General features: G+C 31.6%; 2 protein-coding genes across 3 annotated transcripts; both read left to right on the top strand.

Annotated features, from left to right (window-relative positions):
- Positions 1-2,617: 2,617 nt before the first annotated feature.
- On the top strand, positions 2,618-10,402 carry LOC114182115 (pentatricopeptide repeat-containing protein At5g39680). 2 transcript variants are annotated; one of them, XM_028068889.1, is made up of 3 exons: positions 2,618-2,729; positions 3,213-3,285; positions 5,546-10,402. In XM_028068889.1, the coding sequence occupies exon 3, from the start codon at positions 5,605-5,607 to the stop codon at positions 7,693-7,695; it is 2,091 nt and encodes a 696-aa protein (XP_027924690.1). In that variant the 5' UTR covers positions 2,618-2,729; positions 3,213-3,285; positions 5,546-5,604; the 3' UTR covers positions 7,696-10,402. The 2 variants fall into 2 exon arrangements, with proteins under 2 accessions (XP_027924690.1, XP_027924691.1); XM_028068890.1 differs by lacking the exon at positions 2,618-2,729 and having other exon boundaries at positions 3,211-3,285; positions 5,554-10,402.
- Positions 3,211-12,497, top strand: LOC114182116 (reticulon-like protein B16). The gene is made up of 6 exons (XM_028068891.1): positions 3,211-3,285; positions 10,410-10,493; positions 11,058-11,238; positions 11,323-11,464; positions 11,785-11,854; positions 12,035-12,497. Exons 2-6 carry the CDS (start codon positions 10,457-10,459, stop codon positions 12,199-12,201), a joined length of 597 nt encoding a protein of 198 aa, XP_027924692.1. The 5' UTR covers positions 3,211-3,285; positions 10,410-10,456; the 3' UTR covers positions 12,202-12,497.
- The last annotated feature ends 10,483 nt before the right edge of the window (positions 12,498-22,980 follow it).

Below are 22,980 nucleotides of genomic sequence, written 5' to 3'. Positions count from 1 at the left end.
TCAGGATCGTGCTTCAGTGGTCGGGACGTAATTCCATGACCCCTGTTAGTGGGTGTCCATGGTGGTGCCCCATCTGTATAACTAAGTAAGAATTCAAGGTAAGGTTGCATCATCCTGACACTCTAAGGAGTCAGTTAGTCTCACCTAGAGCGGACTGACTCCTGTGGTGAGAGTAGTAAGAGGCCTGAAATTCACTAAGGGCTAACCTTGTGGTGAAGGAAATTGTTTCATCGTAACACTTGTAACACATAGCTCGGGGGTGAGCAGCTTGGGGGTGAGCAAATGTATCCACCACAAGTGCAAGCATCCGCTGAATCCGACCAGGTTATACGTATCCGGATGAGTCGAGTCGCGTTTTAGTGTATTGCCTGAGAAGTCATAACATGCTTGGTTGATATATGTATATGGTATGGTGAATATATTTTAATTGTATGGATGAAATCCTTTGTGCTTTAGCTTACCCTACTTTCTTTGTTGTGTGTTCTGCTGTGTGGTACTCTCCTTTGCGATGATCATCAACTTGTTGGTGTGAGCAGATGAGAGGAACACCCGTGGGCAACAGGGAGGTGGTGATTCCGCTGCATAGTCCGCGTGGACTGGTTTATAATTCCTTTATGAGTTTCTTTAGGGCTATGACCCATGTATTTGTTCGTCCTTAGATTTATATACTTTTTGTTGAACTCTTTATCCAGTTTTCTTTTGGGCATTGTGGTGTGCCTTGGGTTGTAAGGAGTTGAGTTTAAAACTCCCGAACTACGCTATTATGTTATCTTTCTTGTGACGCTTCCTTTAATTTCGTGTATTAAATTAAATGGGGTGTTACACAAAAAGTTTCCAAAATATGCATATGGGGAAATCGCATTAGTCATTTTGACAATTTGACAAGGTGTGACAACAAATTATGGAGGTGCAAGAAGTAAAAGCCCAAACTTGTTTCTCAAGCCCAAACAGTAAGTTCAGACTTGCTATAAATTATGAATTCTCTGTTTTTTTTTCTTTACTAAACAAAACATTTAGAGGATTCTCTCTTTTGTGTCCACATTTTATAATATCAGTTTTACCTTTAATTATTTTTAAATAAAAATTATTTATAACCATTATTCTAAAAATCTCTTTTTTCTTAGACTATTATTTTAATTTTTTTTATATATCTTATTATTTTAATTTTATATTTAACAATTATTTTAAAAATTAATTATATATTTATTATTGATCTTAACTTAAATTTCTTGAAAATTAAATGCTCTTTGGTACATATTTTCATTTGTTTGTTCAATTTTATTCTTATTTTCATTTTGTATTCAATTAGGTCATAATTTTGGTTAGTCTTTTTTGTTAACGGTGTTTAGCTGTGCATGCTACATGTTAGTTCTTGTTTTTTACTTGAGGTGAATTGAATAAAAATAATGAATTTAGAGATTAAATTAAACAAACAAAAAAAAAATTAATACAACCACAACAACACATGGAATTGACATTAACACATGAATTGATGTTGACTTGACATGTGTAATTTTTTTTAAATTTAAATTTTCTTTAAAAAATAAAAAAAAGTAAAAAATAATAGTAATAAAAGTGAAAAAAATCCAGAACGGGTACGTGACATGCACTATTAAGATACTTTAACCATTTAAACACCATTGTTAGTAAAAATGATCAAATTGACAAAAATAATAACCTAATTAAATACAAAACGAATATGAAAACTAAATTAAAAAAAATTAACAAAAATAAGAATCAAAAGAGTATTTATATCTATCTTATATCTTATATTGTTATGAAAAATATAAATAAAGTATATATATATTTGATGTTAGAACAACTTGGTATACCAATTTTTTTTTTTTGAAAAACTATCATGTACAATATAAATATTTGTCCTAAGTCATTAAATATATAAAAATATAACCCTAGCATGATATATTTTGTTTTTCTATTAATTTTCTAACCAACATTTTAATATTAATTTTTAAAAAGAGATTGAAGATTCCAATTTTAAGTGTTAAATTAATTTTTAAGCCTCCAAATTATTTGATAGTTTTAATTAGGACTCTAAATTAAGAAAAGTATAGTTGAGTCTTTAATCTTATGATTATTTTAATTGAGTTGAGATGATTTTTAAAATTTCCATATATTTTATTTTTACTATTTCAAGGAAATCCAATTTCAAAATCATTTTTTAAGAGACTCCAAAAACTTAAAAAGACCTAATATAAAAGAATTTTGATATGGAGAAATAATTAAAATTCTCAATTGATTTTTGAATCTGCATATTAATTTAACCAATTCCCAAAGATAATTACTTAGAAGGGTCTCCTAATAAATCATTCTAATAATTTTTTCAAATACGAACAATAATTCCAATAATTAAAAAATAACCATTACCATGGTATTTGAATAGGTTTTTTGTACCAGAAAAAACATAAAACAATAGGATTTTGATACTTTCACAAAGTTTTTCCAAACCTATTTGCATTTTCTCTTTCGGAATTGAATTACCCAGTCTCAATCTTTATCAAATTTTAGAACCAACAATTCGAAATTTCCCAAATTCCAGATTCGTGCCCTAACGCGCCAGAGTCCTTACCGAATCGCCATCCCATATCCCACTTCCAAATTTGTTTGTTCTTCAAATACCTAAGATTCCAAATCCCCAAATCGCGTTTCCGAAGTGCGACTCCAGAAAGTTGGGGACTTGAACACTATTCAACGTTTTTCGCTGCTGCGAGGTGCTTATCTTTCCCTTTATCGTAACACACAGTCGAATATCTTTTATCGTGTAGGGTTCCAGGCATCAAAGTTTAAAGCTTTCCACATGAATTAATTTTTTCATTGGAATTACTGGATTAACGATACTGGTGGTGCCATATTACTAAACGGAAATTGTTTTTTATTTTTTATTTTTTTCATTTTGTTAACTGTCTGAGATGAATACCAGTAAAAAAGAATAAAAAAAGATTTTGTGTGAACTTGAATGTCCCAAAGTTGTATTATCTTACCCTCTTTAAGTTGAGCAAATTATATGACAAGTTGAGCCCATGTAAGGAATTGGATTGGTGTACAATAATAGTAAATTGTGTTTCACAAGTTATTAGAGATTGTCTGGTTCAATGCTGTAGGTGGTCAACTTTCTTGATAATGCAGATATTTATTAGCTAAATTTAATTATATCCACCGACAAATATGTTTAAGGTTTCAGTGTACTTGAACAGGCCATTTAGCTTTGTTGGCAAGTTGACTCAAACGGGCAAGGCAAGGAAATCTCCACTAATTGACCATTACCAGGTAATGAAACATGCCAACCATAAACTAGTTACATTTCTGAATCTCATTTTTTGTTGGGTTTATCATATAAGAGTACTTGTTGAATGACTTGATTGTTGATGTTTGTTCTCTGCATGATTAAAACTCTTACTTGAAATGAGAATGCATTGAAAGACGTGTGAATTATTTATCCAATACTCTAGTTATGATCATATGCACCAAATCTTCATAAATGTATTTTTCATTCCGTAATATTCCAATTTAAAAATTACTGAATAACAAGTTATATCCTCTCTTTGATTACTAAATCAACATTTTAAAATCCTTAAATTTAGCCTCTAAGCATCCCAACTCTGAGTCAGTTCTAGTCTCATTCACTATAATTAATACTGATTCAGTCCTAAATTCCAGTAATATGCAGGAACCCTCTAATGGTATGGTACTGATTTGGTAACACTAATAAAAATTTTAATAATTGGGCAATGGGTTAAACCTTCTAGGTTAAAAATCAATTCCAACCCATAAAAAACACCCTAGAGTTGTCATCCCCACCCCCATGAAGAGACTCGTAGAGAGGCCAGCATTAAGGCTGCAACTGCCTGGTACGCTGATACTGCAAGAGTCACCGCTGCAAATTGCTGCTGATAGAGGAGCTACTGAGAGAGGCGTCACCACCACAAGGTCTGTCCGCTTATTATCCCTCACCGCTGGGAGGGATTGCATCGCAAGGCAGCGAGAGAAGCACAACCATGAGCTCTGTCGGCTTCTCCCTCGCCGCTTGGAAGAACTGCATCGCGAGAATTCCCATTCCCACACGAGTTGTGACTTAGAACGGGGATCCAACACGATCTGCGCAGATTGCGAGTTTTAAGTGAAACGAGATCGGAGTTGGAGAAGAAGATTGTAGATTCGTACGATCTTACGTTCTAGATTGCGATTTTGGCTACCATGATCAGTATATTGTAATAGTCTTATAATTGTACAAATTTGTATACTGCCCTGTCTTCCTATCCTGTATTTTTTAATTTAGCCGTATGTGTTTGTGCGTCATAGTTTGTAATAAAGTATCCTAGGTTAAGTTTCTGTTGTAAGCAATTGTTCCTTACAATTATATAAATCTGAATAGGCAAGGAGATCCAAGTTAAGATCTCTTAAAGCTTTCCTCTTTAAATTGTATCATCAAAGACTATCCTAATGAGGTTTGTTGGGCCTATTGTGCCATGCACTATTTGAGCACCCACAGATTTCTAGTTCCATGTTTGAGATGTCGAGTCTTTGACGGGAGGGGATATATTGGAGATTCCTCATTGACTAGAGATATGACCAAGTTATAATATATAAATGGATGCAAACCTTATTTTATAAACCGATTTTGCAAGGTTGAGTTTTCTAATAAGGAAGAACAAAAAAGCCTTCCCAAAGAGAGAAATTTAATAGGATGGGCTCCCACATAAGCTATACCTGCACAACTTTGGCATAGGGTTGAGAATTTTCCAAAAGTCACATAATAAATCATTAAAATACTTTTAAAGGATGAACACTAATTTAAATAATTGTAAAAAAATACTATTACTATCGTATTTGAACCCACGTTGTTCATTGTATCAGAAAAACATAAGAAAAAGGTTATTTGATAAGCATAGTACGAGTGAGACTCCAAGTGTCTAACCATTTTCTCGGTCCTAAGAATTGAACTGAATTGAATTCCCAATTTCAATATTTTTCCTCATCAGTTTTAGGGTTTCACTCTTCTGTTCCTTTTCTTATCAATTTGATTCAAGCTTCTCTCTTTCAATTCTCTGCTTTGTGTTCTTGGAGTGGCATAGGATTTGAATTGGTTTTCCTTGGATATCTGTGGTATAAACTGTGTAGCCTGGTTTGAAATTTTCATTTTTTGATGTTTTAAATTTGTCACTATTTTTGGAGTGATTTTTTCTAATTGGAAATGGAATTTTAGATTTAGGTTTTCCTTTGATCATATAGTTTCTAGTTTGGATAATTCTTTTGGTTAGTTACTGTGTTAATTACTGGGATGGTTGTGGCTGTGACCTCGGTAATTTTTGTCTTTTTCTAATGTAATTTTTTTGTGTGTGCTCTATCCACTTTGTCAAACTTGTGCTAGTGTCTTTTTTAAGTGCATGGGTATTGTTGTGATTCAGCTAACTTGTTGGATTATGATTCGGCTGAGGTTCCTAAGTTCTAAAGAATGATTTTGATGCTCTCATCTCATATCTGGCTAATATGTTAATTGTCTCCTTGTCTGGGGGCATCTGCTTGGTAGGACTTCAGTTTCGGAGATATATGGTGATATGTGGTGATATATGGTGAAACAGATGGGGAATGGGGTGCTACATGAAAAGGGCAAAGATGAATTTGAGTCACAAGTTCAAAGAACTTGTTAACATTTTGAAACTCTCTGCCACTTCAAAGAGTCTGAGGTTGGGCAAAACAATCCATGCCCAATTGCTTGTTTGCAACCAAACTTCAAAAGACAGTGACATCATTCAAATAAATTCACTGATCAATCTATACTCTAAATGTGGTCAATTGGAGTATGCCAAAAAGCTGTTTGACAGAATGCCCCAGAGAAACCTGATTTCTTGGAGTGTTTTAATGGCGGGGTATTTGCACAAAGGAGATGTTTTGGAAGTACTTGGGCTATTCAGGAACTTGGTTTCATTGGACAGTGCATGCCCCAATGAGTATATTTTTACCATTGTTCTTTCTTGTTGTGCAAACAGTGGGAGAGTCCAAGAGGGGAAGCAATGTCATGGGTATTTGTTTAAGTCCGGTTTATTGTTGCATCAATATGTGAAGAATGCACTTGTTCACGTGTACTCTAGGTGCTTTCATGTGGACTCAGCCTTGCAGATTTTGGAAACAGTGCCCGGGAATGATGTGTTTTCTTATAATTCTATCTTGAGTGCACTTGTGGAATCAGGGTGTAGAGAAGAAGTTGAAAAGGTTCTGAACATGATGGTGGATGAATGTGTGTCTTGGGATGGTGTTACACATGTAAATATGTTGTGCCTTTGTTCTCATATTGGAGATTTGCAATTGGGTATGCAGATTCATGCACAGTTGATGAAGACTGGTTTGGTATTTGATGTCTTTGTTATTAGTGCACTGATAGACATGTATGGGAAATGTTGTAAAGTTCTAAATGCGAAAAAGCATTTTGATGACTTGCAAGATCGGAATGTGGTTGCATGGACTGCCATGTTGACTGCATATTTGCAAAATGGATATTTTGAGGAAACTTTGAATCTATTTCCAAGGATGGAGCTAGAGGATACGCATCCAAATGAGTTCACTTTTGCGGTTCTTCTAAATGCTTGTGCAAATTTGGTTGCACTAACATATGGTGATACATTACATGGTCGTATAATGAAATTAGGGTTTAAGAATCATCTCATTGTTGGAAATGCTTTAGTAAATATGTATTCCAAGAGTGGCAATGTTGATTCTTCATATAGTGTGTTCTCAAATATGATATATAAAGATGTGATTACATGGAACGCTATGATATGTGGTTATTCCCATCATGGACTTGGTAAACAAGCTTTACTAGTGTTTCAAGACATGATGTCTGCTGGAGAGTGTCCGAACTATGTAACTTTCATTGGGATACTTTCTGCTTGTGCTCATTTGGCTCTTGTGCAAGAAGGGTTCTACTATTTTGATCAACTAATGAAGGAACTTAATATTGAGCCTGGATTGGAACATTACACGTGTATGGTTTCTCTTTTGTGTAGGGATGGCCAACTTTATGAGGCTGAAAATTTTATGAAGACAAAAACACAAGTCAAGTGGGATGTTGTTGCTTGGCGTACTTTGCTTAACGCATGCCATGTTCATCGAAACTATAGTTTAGGGAAGTTAATTGCAGAAACTGTGATACTGATGGACCCTCATGATGTAGGAACATATACATTACTATCAAACATGTATGCCAAGGCAAGGAAATGGGATGGAGTAGTGAATATTAGAAAATTGATGAGGGAAAGGAATATTAAGAAGGAACCCGGTGCGAGTTGGCTAGGTATAAGAAATGATACTCATGTCTTTGTTTCAGAAGGAAGCAATCATCCAGAATCTACTCAGATCTATGAGAAAATTCAAGAGTTGTTGGCAATGATTAAGCCATTGGGGTATGTGCCTGATGTTGGTGCTGTGCTGCATGATGTGGAAGAGGAACAAAAGGAAGGTTATCTTAGCTATCACAGTGAGAAGCTAGCATTAGCATATGGCCTCATGAAAATACCTCCACCAGGGCCAATCCGAATAATAAAAAACCTTAGGATGTGTGATGATTGTCACATTGCTGTAAAATTGATCTCTAAGGTCACAAATAGGTTGATAGTTGTAAGAGATGCTAACCGTTTTCATCATTTTAGAGATGGATTATGCACATGCAATGATCACTGGTAGCAATGTGAGGAAATTTTAATTAATTTTTGTTTGAAATCAACATGGTGTTTTGTGGACACAAAAATAACTTTGGATCACATATGAATGCATTATTATTTTAGTCTGAGCATGTCAATCAAACATGGACATGTATTTCCAACAAAATAGTCACTTTGGTGTTTTGAAGGTATCTGTATATCTTGAAATCAACTCAAATCAACTCTATTCTAAGGTGTCCCAGTACAAATTTGATGGCATATTGGCATATCTAAAAGAACTTGACCAATACCAAGTATTTCTCACATGAATTTCTTGATTTGATTAACTTCATAAGATACAAAGTTTTTATTTCTGCCTAAAAGAGAAAATACTTCTTAAATTCAGATTCCAGGTCAGTTTGCTTGTGCTTATTTCTTTTAGTCTTTTTTTTCTAAATAAACAAATTGATGGTTTTTTTAACATGTTTTTCCTAATCGGTTTATTTTAAAAATAAGTAGTTTTCAACTTATTTTAATGAGCGAATGGTATGTACTTCTTAAATATGTGATTTTAAAAACAAATCTTATTTCAAAAACACTTATTTTAAATTTAAACAAACTGGCATATGATGAAGTCAAGATGTATAAATGTGATCATCTACTATTATTATTTTCCTCCAAATTTTATTGTCAAAATATGAGTTTTTTTCTCCGGCTGAAACAAAAAATAGAGGAAATACTCAATTGTTTCCAAGATGAGTGCTCTGACATCTACTTATTAAAATTTTCACATAAGTGAATCATTGAGAAATTTATCTGCTTAGATGTAAGTCCTTTATCTGTATTTGATATTTGATATGCAGACACAAACTTTTCTTTGTATTTGATACAAAAGGATTTACTGCAAGCAAATGAATTTTTCAAGGACCCATTTACTTGAAATTTTTTAATCTGGAACATTCCAGTCAGTGCACAAACTTTGCTTTATATTTGATTCAAAAGGACTTATATGTGTCAGGCTTTTTGTCTTGCATGGAGTTAATTATTAATTACCCAAGTGCTTTTGGATGTGACCCCATAAAAGAGAGTTTGTCAAGAAGTTATTGAGGCCAAAAGATTAGTATCAAAGCTAGGATTGGAAGCTAATAGAGTTGATTGTTGTGTAGATGGTTATATGTTTTTTTATGTCAATGACTTTGGAAAACAAGATGGAAAGTTAGTTAAATCAAATTTGTCACAGGCCAAGGTATCGTGACTGCCGCACTGGAACAAGTAACAAAAGACGAGTTCCAGTTTGGGCAATTTTCTATTTGCCTATAATCCTAAGGTGGCAAAGAATGTCTAAGAAGAATTTCATGAGTGTTATGCCATCCATATGATGGCATAGCTTGGAAGCACTTTGATCTAGTACATCTAGATTTTCCTATTGATCCACGAATGTAAGACTTGGTTTATGATTTGATGGGTTTAATTTATATATCAAGGCATCGTTTTCACTTTATTTTTGTTGGCCTGTTATTGTTACCATATACAATCATCAACATGAATGTGGATGTCAAAAGGTAGTTATTTTTGTGTTGCCTTATACCAAGCCCATCTAATTCAAAGGCCACTATTGATGCTTATTTAGAGCCTTTTTATTAACTATCTAAAGAAGTCATGGGATGGAGTTTTGACATATGATATTTCAAGGAAGCAAATTTTTTATGATGAAAGCATCTTTGATGTGGTTCGGGTCATGGTAGGTTTGCCTTTGTGCATTGCATAAGAACTCCTTCACTCACATTACATTATGGCAGGCAAAGCTGTGGGTTTGATCCATTTCAGAAGAACAAAATGGCCTTCATAAAGGGAGAAACCTAAGCTAACCACTTGCACTACTTTGGCATAGATTTGAGAATTTTCCATAAAGTCACAACTTTGGCATATTAATTTAACCAATTATTAATGATAATTAAATGCTTATAAAAAAATGAAACTTAATTAATTAGAAGGGTTTCCTAATAATTCATCCAAAATAATTTTTCAAAGATGAACAATAATTTAGTTTTAAAAACATACGATTAGTATAGTAGTTGAACCACAATGTTCTTTGTACCAAAAAAAACATAACAAAAAAATTATTTGCAAAGCAAATCCTAAGCATATGGAACTCCACGTTTCTAAGCATTTTCTCAGTCCAATGAATTGGATACCTTGATCTTTTCCTCATCAGTCTTAGGGTTTCACTTCTATTCCCATTCTCATCGCAATCGAGTCTAAATTTGATTCAAGCTTCTATCTTTCAATTCTCTGCATTGCGTTATTGGCATGACATATAATTTCAACTGGTTTTCCTTTGATCTTTGTGGTAGAAACAGTGTAACCGGTTTGAAACTTTGGTTTTTCTAATATTTAAGATTTGTTGTTGCTATTTTATTGTGATTTTTGCTAATTGGAAATGGATTTGTGATTTAGGTTTTCAATTGTCATATAGTTTCTAGCTTGGATAATTCTCATGGTTAGTTACTGTATTGCTTTCTGGGCTGTCAATATGATCTTGGTAATTTTAGTCTTTTTTTTTTTTCTGTACGTAATCTTTTGTGGTTGCACCATCCGCTGAGTCAAACTTGTGCCAGTTTTTTCCTCGAGTGCATGGGTATTCTTGTGATTCAGTTGACTTGTTGGATTATGATTTAGTGGAGATGACTGAATTCTGAAGATTGATTTTGATGCTTTCATATCATATATCTGTCTAATATGTTCGATTATTTCCAGATCTGGGGTATCTGCTTTGTAGGACTTCAGTTTCAGAGTTCAGTTTAATGTCTGAATCAGAAGCTCAGCTTCCTACTGCCTTTGGTATGTTGTAATTTTCTGGTTTCTGATTCATGTATACAGATTGTCTGTTTTTATGATGTTTTCATTCAAGTGGAGATTTTGATAATTGGACACAACGTACACATAGGAGCTTCCCCTTTATTGATGTCTACTGAATCCAAGGCTTAAGTTGTGGTCGTGGTATTGTCATCATCCTTGATATTGTGGTTTAGTGTGACTGATGTGTCCACAATTGTGATTGTAAAGACTCCAAAAAGCTTGATATTGTAGTCAAAATAGCCACCATGGGTTCTTTGATTCATATTTGATTTTTCTTTTTTTTTTCTTGAGCATATTCTATTCTTCTTTTTGTGTTGGTCAACTTGGTGAAATATTAGTCGTTCAGAGGAATTGAGAATTGTTCTGAGTTGACATTTTGATTTCTTTCCCGTATGCTCAAACTAGTTAATACCTTTTAATAAATTGAACTCTGTCTTTACAAATGTAAAATGCTGAAGGGCATAATTTTGACTGCTGCAGTTTTTTGTTACGGGTTCAATATGGTTCTACTAGTCTGATGTTTGCTTTCCTTTGTCTGTTTTGTAGTCGCTGATGTTCTACTGTGGAAGAGGTGGCACATTTCCTTGGGTGTCATTGTTGTTGCTACAGTTGCCTGGATCGTGTTTGAGTGGACCAATTTACCATTTTTAACAATATGTTCAGATGTCTTACTGATTTTGATCGTACTGTTGTTTCTGCATGCTAACTATGCTGCCCTTAGAAATAAGTATGACTGCCATCCCTTTGATATGTTTTTTTATCGTTTTCAACATTAGAACAATGTCGTATGTATCCTTTTCTTCTCACGCAGACAACCACCAACATTACCTGAACTAGTTGTGTCAGAGGAGATGGTTAATAATGTGGCAGCTTCATTTCGGGTCAAAATCAACAATGTTCTTCTTATAGCCCATGACATCACTATTGGCAAGGATTTTAGAATTTTTTTCAAGGTTAGTGTGTTTCATGTTGCAGCCTTTTAGTATTGTGGCTTGGGGAAGTGTGACCTAAATAGTTTGTATTTCTTTTCGTTGCAAAGAATTATAGGTTTTGTATGCTATTGTCTTGAAAGATCACACTTAATTTGGCAATGGCTTATCAAATGCTGTCAATAGTCACTCCCTTCATTGAACTTGCTCTGTTTAAGTCTATCATCTGTTTTTCAATACTATCTTTGGCATTTCTGCAGCAATGTGCTTTTTGCTCCTAGAATTTGAAATGAGATGATGGAAAATTAACTGACATAATTCAGTGTCTATTGTGTTCTTGATAGGTGGTCATTTGTCTGTGGCTCTTCTCTGTCATTGGCAGTGTCTTCTCCTTCTTTACCCTCTCATATATTGGTATGCTTTCAATTTGTGATGTTCCTCAGAGACCCTCGCATATATTATGCTTATAGGATTTGCTAATGTATACTTACATTGTAGCAGTACATTCACAAATTATAACTACAACCGAATATAGTTTGCTAAAAAAATACAAGTTTGTATATATTCACATTTCTTTCTCTTTAATGATGACAGGAACCCTTCTTATGATTACCATTCCTGCATTGTACCAGAAATATGGAGGTTATGTTGATAAATGTTGTGGAGTTATAAACCGCCAACTTTCAAGACATTATAGAATAGTAGATGAGAATGTTTTCAACAGACTTCCAAGAAATATACCAAAGGATAAAGAGTCTTGATTTCCAAGGTCTTCCAACCCTTTTCCTGTTCATTGTGTGAAATAAACTATTCCATTGTTGTTGGTTATGCTGTTTAGAATCTTACAAACTTTGTCTCTGTTCATGCCAACTAGTGGCAGTTTTCATTTTTCTGTCTTCTGATAGAGAAAGGTGGGAAGCTTTTGTGTACATAGTCGGAGGATTTTGATTCTAAAATGTGGTGATCTTTTTGGGAAAACCTTGTTGAAAATTTTATAGGAGTTTCATTATTTTCTAATGTTATGCTTCTTACTTTTAATGTAAGATATATTTGTTTTTTTCGCTGGGTTTATAATAATTAGTCCTCAATTCATATCAAGTTTCTTGAATGGCTATTTTTTAACAAAAGTAAATTTTTTAAAAGTATTCATTTAACTGGCCTAAAAGAAGTATTTAACAAAATTAAATCTTCTTTGTAACTTGGTCAAGTAATGTTAACCTTTTATTTAAGGAGTCTCATTAATAATTTCATAATTTTTTGTAAATTTTAATCAATAATAGATAATGTATTAGTAAAAATGTATTAAAAGAATGTATTACTAGAACTTTCCCCTTTGGCATATTCCTCTTTGATGAAGGAAACATAAAAAATACTGTCCTCACTTTCCTTCAAACTTGCAATTTGGTTGAAGAACTTTCACTTGGAAACCCCATTTCATCCTATCTCTAGTTCACACGTACTCAATTTTTTTAAGAAAAATGATAAAGTAACTTCATAATTTGACCCTTTTTTTCCTTCATGAGGTAGCATGCGTAGGTGGCTTTTATCTTTTAAATTAAAATAAATTTTATAAAAGCATTTAGATGCAGACATGGCTTTTAAAGAAAATTTGAACAATTTTTTGAGTGGTCTCTCCTGCGCACTTGTATTGTTTTTCTTCTCACCCTAACGACAATGATTTTTTGAGTGATTCATCTGACAAAGAAAGATAGTAAAAGGCGTTGAGCATAGAAGATAATAATAACAATACTATTAATAATACAAATAATTATTATTTTATAATATTTAAATAAACAATTAATTTATATAAATATTTTCAAGTATTATAATTATGTATAATTATATATATAGTATTTACATAAAGATTTTAAAAATATGAAAAACAAATTGAAAATATTTCTAAATCATAGGGATCTAGTTAAATCATTATTTTGAACAATGGAGATATAATTATATCCATAAATAATAACTAATGCTAATAACTAATTTATAATTGATCCTTAAATAATAAAGATACAATTATATTTTTTAATGATAAAATTTGATTATATTAAGTGTTGTTATTAAGATAGTTAAAATTAAGACTATGAGTAGGATGGTAAGGAATTTATATATTCGCAGATTGTAGTAGATTTCACTTTTTATAAAATATATATATATATATATATATATATATATATATAATTATTTCATTTTATAAGAAATAAAAATTAATCTAATTTTATCTTTTAAAATTTTAAATATTATAATATGTTACAAAGTTAATCATTACCGTAATGTATCAATTTTTCGAAATTAAAATTTTGACATATAGTTATTTTTTTTTTACATATTAGAGTTAGTAATATTTTATAACATATTGTTTATACATTTGACATATGATACTTTGTAACATTGTTTGAACATTTATAGTCTTTTTGTTAACTCTGAAACTCGGACTCCAAGTTTTATTTCATGCTTCAATGTTTTGTAAACTCTTGTATTCTTTGAACTCGATATGGCAATGACATGGTATAGGATCTAACCTAAAAGCATTACACTTGAGTTATGGATCATACTGAACAATATCATAAGTATATGTTTCACATCCAATGAGATGTAAAAAAAAATAATAGAATAAAAAAACCAAAAAATTCAAGAAAGAGGTGTGTGTACATCATCTGCTTGCTTTCTTATCTCCTCCACAAGCTATGATGGTGTAATTTGTTTTTGCTTGATATCTAGTAAGAAAGTATAACCACCACATTCTAATGCAGTATGGGAACAATAATTGTTCATTGACTATTTGAACTGTGAACCTGTGCAACAATCCAATCCTTGCAAAGGTAAAATTTGGATTGAGTGTGTAATTTCTATCATAAAAATCAAAGAATCATTATTAAAACTTACTTTTAATTCATTATTGAGTTTTTTTTATAATATAAAAAAAATATTCATAGATTCCTTTTTTATATAATAGATTACATTACGTATAATAATAATAATAATAATAATAATAATAATAAAAAGTAATAGTTGCCTATGAATTTATTTGTTTTAAATTAAAAATATGACACAATAATTGCTTAGTTGATTAGTGATGTGCAACAAAAATTTTATTAATTCCCCACTCTTTCACTTTTTAGAGTTTATTAACTATTTACAATTAAATAGTTTTCTTTTTCTTCTATTTTTTTTACTATCTAAATCAAATGTATCAAATAAATATAATTTTAATTTGATTTGACTTAATGAAATAAGAAAAAATTAATTATCAATCAATATTTTACATTTTAGAGTTAAATAGCATTTGATCACCGACCATTGATTGGGACATTATATTAGGAGCTAAACAAATGAGAAAAAATGTTCTTTAAATTTGATACTAAAAGAGAGAAGTGATTAAGAAAATCAACTTAGAGTCTTGATGGATGGAAGCCGAGTCCAGTGTATCTAAAATTATATAAAGAGTTTTACATAAAAGTTGACTTAAAGAAAAAAAATAAGGAGATGCATTCAAGGACCCATGGTGGTGATGTCTTAAATTATTTGAAGAATGAATTGGAATTTGTTTCGATTTGGCATGTTAAACTCTCTACCCAGACAATAATTCTTTTTTAGATCTGCTACTTACATAATGAATATTGACAATATCTATGTAGTTTTCAATCCATCACTTAAAAAATTCAGAAATATTTCAGACAAAAGTTGAACCTGATTAATTCCTAATTCTAAAAACTAATTTCATAAAGACTCAAACACTTGCTTCTGTTTATACCGAACCATACACTAATAATTTTTTCTCATTCAATAAGCAAGTTAAACAAATACTTTGTTTCGAAGATCAATAGCAACCAATTCGATATTTTAATCCTTGCATGCAGTAATAATAAATCTCGCAAAATCACTATTTCAAATTATACCTATAAGTTCATGTACTAACACAATTATTGATAGTTGATTACTTATAATAAAGTTATTCCATTGTTTTGTTGGTTACAAAGTAAAAAAAAAAAATACAAAACGATATTATAATGATATGATGAATATATACAATAATCCAGTACAATGAAAAACTTTAACCAATCCCATACATCACTAAATATAACCATTATTTGGAATATTATACTTAAGATATAATAGTCATTTCCTTTCATTTTTATTCCATCAATTTAATTATTAGGTTAAAATACTTCGTTGGTCCTCGTTTTTGTCGCAAAATCTCAATTTGGTCCTCGTATTTTTATTAGTCTCAATTAGGTCCTCATTTTTGTAAATTAGTATCAATTAGGTCCTTTCCGTTAGTAGAGAACTAACACCGTTAAGTAGGTGCCACGTGTCAGCTCCTCATTTTTTTGAATTTTTTTTTATATTTTTTTAAAAATTTTTATTTTTTTTAAAAAATTTTTTAAATTTAAAAAAAAAAAAATGTATGCCATGTGTCACGTCTGTAGTGTGTCACGTGTCAATCTAATATGGTGGCACGTGTCAAATTATTGTATGAATCTCAATTTGGTCCTCATATTTGTTAATTTGATTTAATTTGAGTCCTAAAGTTTTTTAAAAATTTTCAATTTCAGACACTCCAAATTTAGACCAAATTTTACTTTTATATAATGTTATGATTATTTTTATTAAAATTGATATTTTTATTAAATATTTTAATAATATTAATTGTATTTAATATTAAAATTTTAAATATATTTATTTTAATTTGTTATAAAATTATTTTAAAATTTTACATTTAAATTTATAAAATTGTTATTTTTAAGCCAATTCTAAAATATTGTTGATATTGAATATTATACAAATATTTCGAATATAAATTTATTAATCTATATACTTATAATTTTAAAATAAAATTTAAATAAAGTTTAATGTAAAATATAAATTTAAATAAATTAAATATTATTAAAAATATGTAATAGAAATATCACTTGTAATAAAAGTATCATCATTACATTTACTAGCGAAAACACAAGCGTTGCCGCACCTGTGTGTTCGCTTTTTTATGTATCTATACGTATAATATTAAGAATAATCGATGACAATTTATGATAGTTATACATAGATTGGTTGAAAAAACTTTATTTATCTTTGAAGCAATCTTCTTAATTCTTTGTAGAAGACATGGTCCATAAGTTGTTGAGTTTTAAAGAACTAAAAAATATCATTGAATAATGTTATTTACTTATGAGTCATTAAATGTATATGTAATGGTATACAAATATTGAAGAAATAGTAATAACCTCATTGATGCATATATTTTGATAAACACAAAGATTGTTGTTGTAGCGAGTATGGATTGGTAATGATTTTTGTTGTTTCTTGGTAATGGAAAGAAGTTAAATAAAAAAGAATAAGGATTTTACGTGGTATGATAGAAGAATAATGGAAGAAAGTAAATAATTTTAAATGTGCATAATACCTGCATGTCTTTTGAAAAAGTAATTCTTGTTTGATTAGATTTGAAAGTTGTGTTTTATCAGTTATCAAAGTGGATCCCCAACCAATAGAATAAATTTCCAAATGATGAATCTACAATTGAAGAACAATATATGTAAACATGATGCACAATATAGTTGTACTGATATATGTAAACATGAAATATTATGGTTGAAATGAATTAATTTGATTACCTTGTTGTCTACTGGCCTAACCAATAAGAGTGAATAATCATCCTTCCAAGTGTTCCACAGGTTTAAAAATTTTTCATTCTACGAAGAAAATGTCAACTATTTCAAGATTGGGAACTAAACTTTTAAAACTACACTTATTGCATATCACCTCTTGTGGTATAAAATTGTGGAAATGACTTACATGTATTTCTTCATTGAGGTGTATGTTGTCCTTAATTATTATCGTACCTGCAAGGTATAAAATAAATATGATGAATTTTATTATCGTAGTTGTAAATATAAGTATAATTAGGTAGAATATGAAAATATAGTCATTTTAATGGCACAAATGAAGTAAAAAACGAACAGTACCTAGTTTTGAGATAACAAAATTTCCTTATAAACAACATTCTTGGTAAAAATGTCTTCTTGTCCTTCAAGGTGTCCTTCTTTAATAAGGATTTTTGTAGAAGTTTGAGAAACACCTCTTGATAAAGCAACATATAGCTGACCATGGCTAAAAACATGTCGTGGAAGGTAAATTCCAACGGTAGGTATAGTTTGTCCTTGTGATTTACTTATAGTAATTGTAAAACTCAATCTCACAGGGAATTGTTTCCTAATAAGCATAAAAGGAAGACCTGCACTATCTGTTGTTTTATGTTTAATTCTTGGTAAGAAAGCTCTATTTCCTGCATGGTGACCTGTCAGTATTTCAACATCCAACATGTTCATGTAGAACCCATGACATAATAATCTTGTCCCATTTCATAACCCAAATTTAGGGTCTATGTTTCGCAACAACATTAAGGGTGATCCTTTTTTAACCTTTAAGTTATGTGGTGGCAAACCTCCTGGAGAAATAGTGTGCAAGTACTCATGTTGTTATAAATGATTTGTGTCTCCTTCAACCTCATCAAATGACAACAAATTACGTTCTTCTCCTGGAAATATATCGATAATTATGTCATTAAGTTTTTCTACATCTTCATTTTTTGGAGTTAGCATGGCTCGTTCAGCCATATAAGATGCATCTCATGTATGAAATTGTAACTGAGGAAAAGTTTGGTGTATGAGGTGTTGTATTGAGGTTTCTCCTTCCCATGATATTGCTAGTTGTTGGGGTATTTTTACCATGTCATCAACTTGTGTTGGTTCAATACCATTTCCAATGCGCATGAGATATTTAGCAAAATTGTGATCTTGTAATGATCTCATGTTTTGTTGTAAATGTAATATCTTTGTGTTACTCCATAAATGAGAGTTAATAATACAGGCAAAAATCATTTGTGCTTTTGTACCTTTTTGAACAACTGGTAGTACCTGACGAAAATCACCTCCTAATATGACCACTTTCCCCCTAAATGGAGCATCAGAATCTAGAATGTCCTTTAATGTCCGATCTAGTGCCTCCAAAACATATCTGTTAATCATGGGTGCTTCATCCCAAATAATTGCCTTTGCTGTTTTTATTAGTTTTGCAGGATCTGATTGTTTACTTATAGAACAAAACGAACCGGCCTCGACATTGATAGGTATTTTAAATCGAGAATGTGTAGTTCTACCACCTGGTAATAATGTTGCTGCTATACCAGAGGAAGCTGTAGCTAAAATAATTTGACCGTTGCTCCTACAATGTGCAATTAAAGTACGATAAAGAAATGTTTTACCGGTTCAGCCTAGTCCATCCACAAAAAAGACTTGACTTTGATTACGGTTGATTACATCTAAAATGGTATTGAAGGCAATGAGTTGGTCATGATTCAATCTGTGTACATTGTCAACATCTTCATTAGGTATCTGTATTGATAATTCTTCTTGTATAATTCTTGGTACTGAAGTAGTTGCCAATGCATCATAAGATAAAGGTGGCAAATCAAAATCCTTGATTGTTTTACCATGTTGAATTAAAAGGTCATTTAAATCCCTCAATAACATAGGAATCAAGTTCTCATTGACAGAAGTGTTGGTTGAAGTATAATCTTCTAGCATATAGGTGTGGAACTGATTCCAAAGGCTTCTAACATCAGTTGGTTCACAAAAAAAGTAATATGGTCACAAATAGTCTTCGTAAAGCATATGGCATTTGTAAAGTTGATGCTTCAACTAAGCATTCATGAATATTATTGTAACTTTCTAAAAATCCCCATTTCTCAGCCGCCTTTTTGAATGTGTGACAATATGTTTCATTTGGTGATAATAGATGTTCCCAATTGGTTGGTCCTCTTATGTGAGAAAGCAAAACCCGCAAGAAGAACTTATCTCCTTCAAAAGGAGATACAGTATAAATTCGGCCGATAACTTTCTTGTTTGACCTTCTTGGATACCATTCCTTATGTCTATTATTTCAACAATAATGCTCTGGAATTTCCCGATACAAAAATGTTCTAGATTAGGGATCTCTTTGATTGAGGGTAAAAAATTGTGTGAGCATGGTTTTAGAGTTGTTATCATCATTCAACACGTCATTGATGTTTTGGTGCTTATAAAATCGCACTTGTTGTCGATTTGGTAAATGAATTTGCAATCTTTCAACAGCTGGATTCATTCGATAGATTGTAAATCTGAAGATTTTCCATAAAGCCTCAAGAGCACAAATCCATCTAGCATTGAGATATTGCTGGACTTCATCTATAATTGGTCCTCCATGAATCTCCATTACTACTCGATCTGGTCCTTTGTAAACATACTTATACAAATATTTAATACTTTTGATGCTGCTGCAGACCTCAACATTTATATGACAGTCGTATTTTAAGAGTAACCAAGGATTATAAGGAACCACCCATCTATTGTCAACAGTCACATTTCTATTTATCGAAATTGGTTCATCAAAACGTCTTTTATATTGTGGATATGAATCATTACCTTATCGTGTTTCTTCCAAGAAATCCTTGGGAAATCTCTTTTGGCATTGATTGCGCTTCATACATGGTGATCTAGGATTGAGAGTTCCGCAAGTACCATGTATCGTGCGTTGTTTTAACACAACTTCATGCAATTGTGGTTCTTCTGCCTTATTTGGTATTTCTGCCCTCACAATGCTATCATAATTTTGTGGATCACGTAACTTATCATTATTATCGAAGATCAATAGCATATGTACATGCGACAACCCACGTTTTTGAAATTCAGTAACATACATATAACTAATAACTTTTCCGAGGACTCCTTTATTAACAACATCTTCCTTCAATTGTTCAAATTTTGCTCGAAAGATTCTTGTGAGCAAGTCAGGGCGATCTTGTGGAGTTTGTTGATTTTGTAGTTTAGAAGAAATTTCACTCCAAGATGGATTGCATGTCATTGTAAGGAAAATATCAGGTTTTCCATTATGAGCAACAATTGCCATACCATCTTGATATCGTTGTGTCAAGTCTCGACGACTACCAATACATGACGATGGTAATATTGTCCTCTTTCCAACAATATCTTCAAAGAAATGAAAGAGTGAATGATAATATATTTAGATGTAATAAATGTTGTTTTAAATATATTTACCTGCGTGAGTTTGTCCTTCATGCAAAGCATCCTGCAAACCTTGGTACACTTCATCACGAATGTTGTTTTGATGATTACTAATCCATCATAACCTTCCAGTCTCAATCTTAACGTAGTTATCTACAACATATTGTTGTAAAAGTCGTCCCGCTTGTAATATTACAGACTGATCATTTGGACGAATCTACATTAAATAATCACGTGTTTCTAAAATATGTTAGCCTTCTTAATATTACATAATTTAATGAAATTGGGATAATTATGATAGAAGTTACCTGAAGCATGAAACTATAATATTCTCGGCAAGAGATATTTTGGCCATTATGATTTTTTGTGTTGGTGTCCCAGCCATATGTTCCAAATGGAAATAATAAAGGATATTGTAAAGGGTCATAATATCCTACGGTCTCTTGTATGTTTATTAAATTTTCATCATGACCTACAACTTTAATATCTCGGCCACGTGCCATTGATTCTGCGTCTGCAGTAACAATAATAGCTGCTACTTGAGATGCAGTTGGAATATTATACTGTGGTTGATTCATAGGACGCTCTTTAATGAGTAAAGAACATATCTGAATATTTAGTTCTTGAGCAAGTTGTCGAAATACATGCACAAAAGGATTGCACCGATGTAATATTTGTTGCAATTTATGAACAATAGTTTGATGAAGTTGAGAGTTTTCCAACATCCTATTTTGTAATTCATGTTCAGTGTCATAAATGTACAACTGCAAAAATCGTTGTCTGGACCCATCATTTGGATAAAATCCTCCTATCCTATGATAGATTGCACCTTGAGCACGAAAACTATATATACCACGACCATTTGCTACTATAGTTTCATCCATATGAACACCAAGAGAAGTGAATGAGAAGACATGATTGTAACTTCTTATATGTTGTCTAAAATGTCTACTTTCAGATGTTTGATCTGAAAATATTTGAAAAAGCTCATGTGGAGGAGGAACACGTGGAAGTAAGACTTTCCCACCAAAGCAACACATATCGCATGATTCATGATAAAATAATCGTGCATGACAATGTGGACATGTAGTTGGTGTAGGCAATTGAAATTTGAGCATCGGAACCGTATTTGAAAAATTTCTAGCACTATTATGTCTTCGGGGGAATCCATGTAGCATATCTACATTATAGTGATAAATTGGAGGAATAGTAAATAATGTAGTTTTATAAATTGCAAAAGTATTAAAAGTGCATTCTTAAAGCACAACATGTATTAATTATGGTAGGAAAAAGATACAAATAAGGTTCAATGGTACCAAAATGAGTATTAACTATTGATGAAAATAATTTACTAACCATGTTGAATGACACTGACGTGTGTATTACTTTGTCCTGCTTCATTATAAATACATCCTTCCAATCTTTGTGTAGGAAAACCATAAACTGTGTGGTATTAAATCAATGAAAAAAAGTGCAGAATAAAAATCCAATATCACTGTAATAAATAAAGAGAAAATTAAAAACCATGATACATGGTAATAAAGTATAATCATATCTTGATACACATAGAAAAAAAGGAAGTAATTGCAAAAATTAACGATACTTAAAGGTGTTTTATTATTCATCACCGTAATAAATTATATCAAAATCATAATTACAAATCCTGTAATAGTAAATAAATAGAATGAAAATATTTTTTGAAATGGAATGTAAACAACATAAATTAACTATTGACGAATAAAGTTGTCTAACCATGTTCAGTGCAAGTAATGTGCGTATTACTTGGCCCTGCTTCATTATCATTATGACCTGGAAACCTGTCAGTAATGTGCGTATTACTTGGTCCTGCTTCATTATCATTACGTCCTGGAAACCTGTTTGTAATGTGCGTATTACTTGGTCCTGCTTCACTATCATTACGTCTTGGAAACCTTTGTGGGGCAAAACCATAACCTAATATTTAAAAAATAAGATAAATTGTATTTGAATCAAATATATACTTTACAGGAAAGAATTAAAAAGAATGTAAGCATACTCGAAAAGATTTTATCGGCTAATGACATACAATAGTGATGAGGTGGGTTTAAACCTAAACAAAGAAGTTGTATTATACTTTTTTGTATAGAGTTAGATATAATTTTTCATTTAAGCGTAATTAAATGTAATTATTTATGAAGCATTTTTAAGATTGTTAGAATACATTATTGTTTATATATGTTCTTTACTGTTACACATAATACAAATATAGTGTACTGACCATAATCTATGTTACTGACAGGTGAAGTACTTGACAATGCTTCATATACATTATATTTTTCAAACCTTTGCGGTGCATGAGAAGAACCTGTTATGTGAAAGCATGAAGCATAATAAATATAAATATGTAAATATTTCATAAAATGGTGAGTAAATAACATGGATTAAATATTGATGAATAAAATTTGCTGACCATGGAGAGTGTCAGTAAGGTGTGTA

Source organism: Vigna unguiculata, chromosome 4 (assembly GCF_004118075.2).
Source record: "Vigna unguiculata cultivar IT97K-499-35 chromosome 4, ASM411807v1, whole genome shotgun sequence".
Lineage (NCBI taxonomy): Eukaryota > Viridiplantae > Streptophyta > Magnoliopsida > Fabales > Fabaceae > Vigna > Vigna unguiculata.
This window is presented reverse-complemented; position numbering and strand designations above follow the sequence as displayed.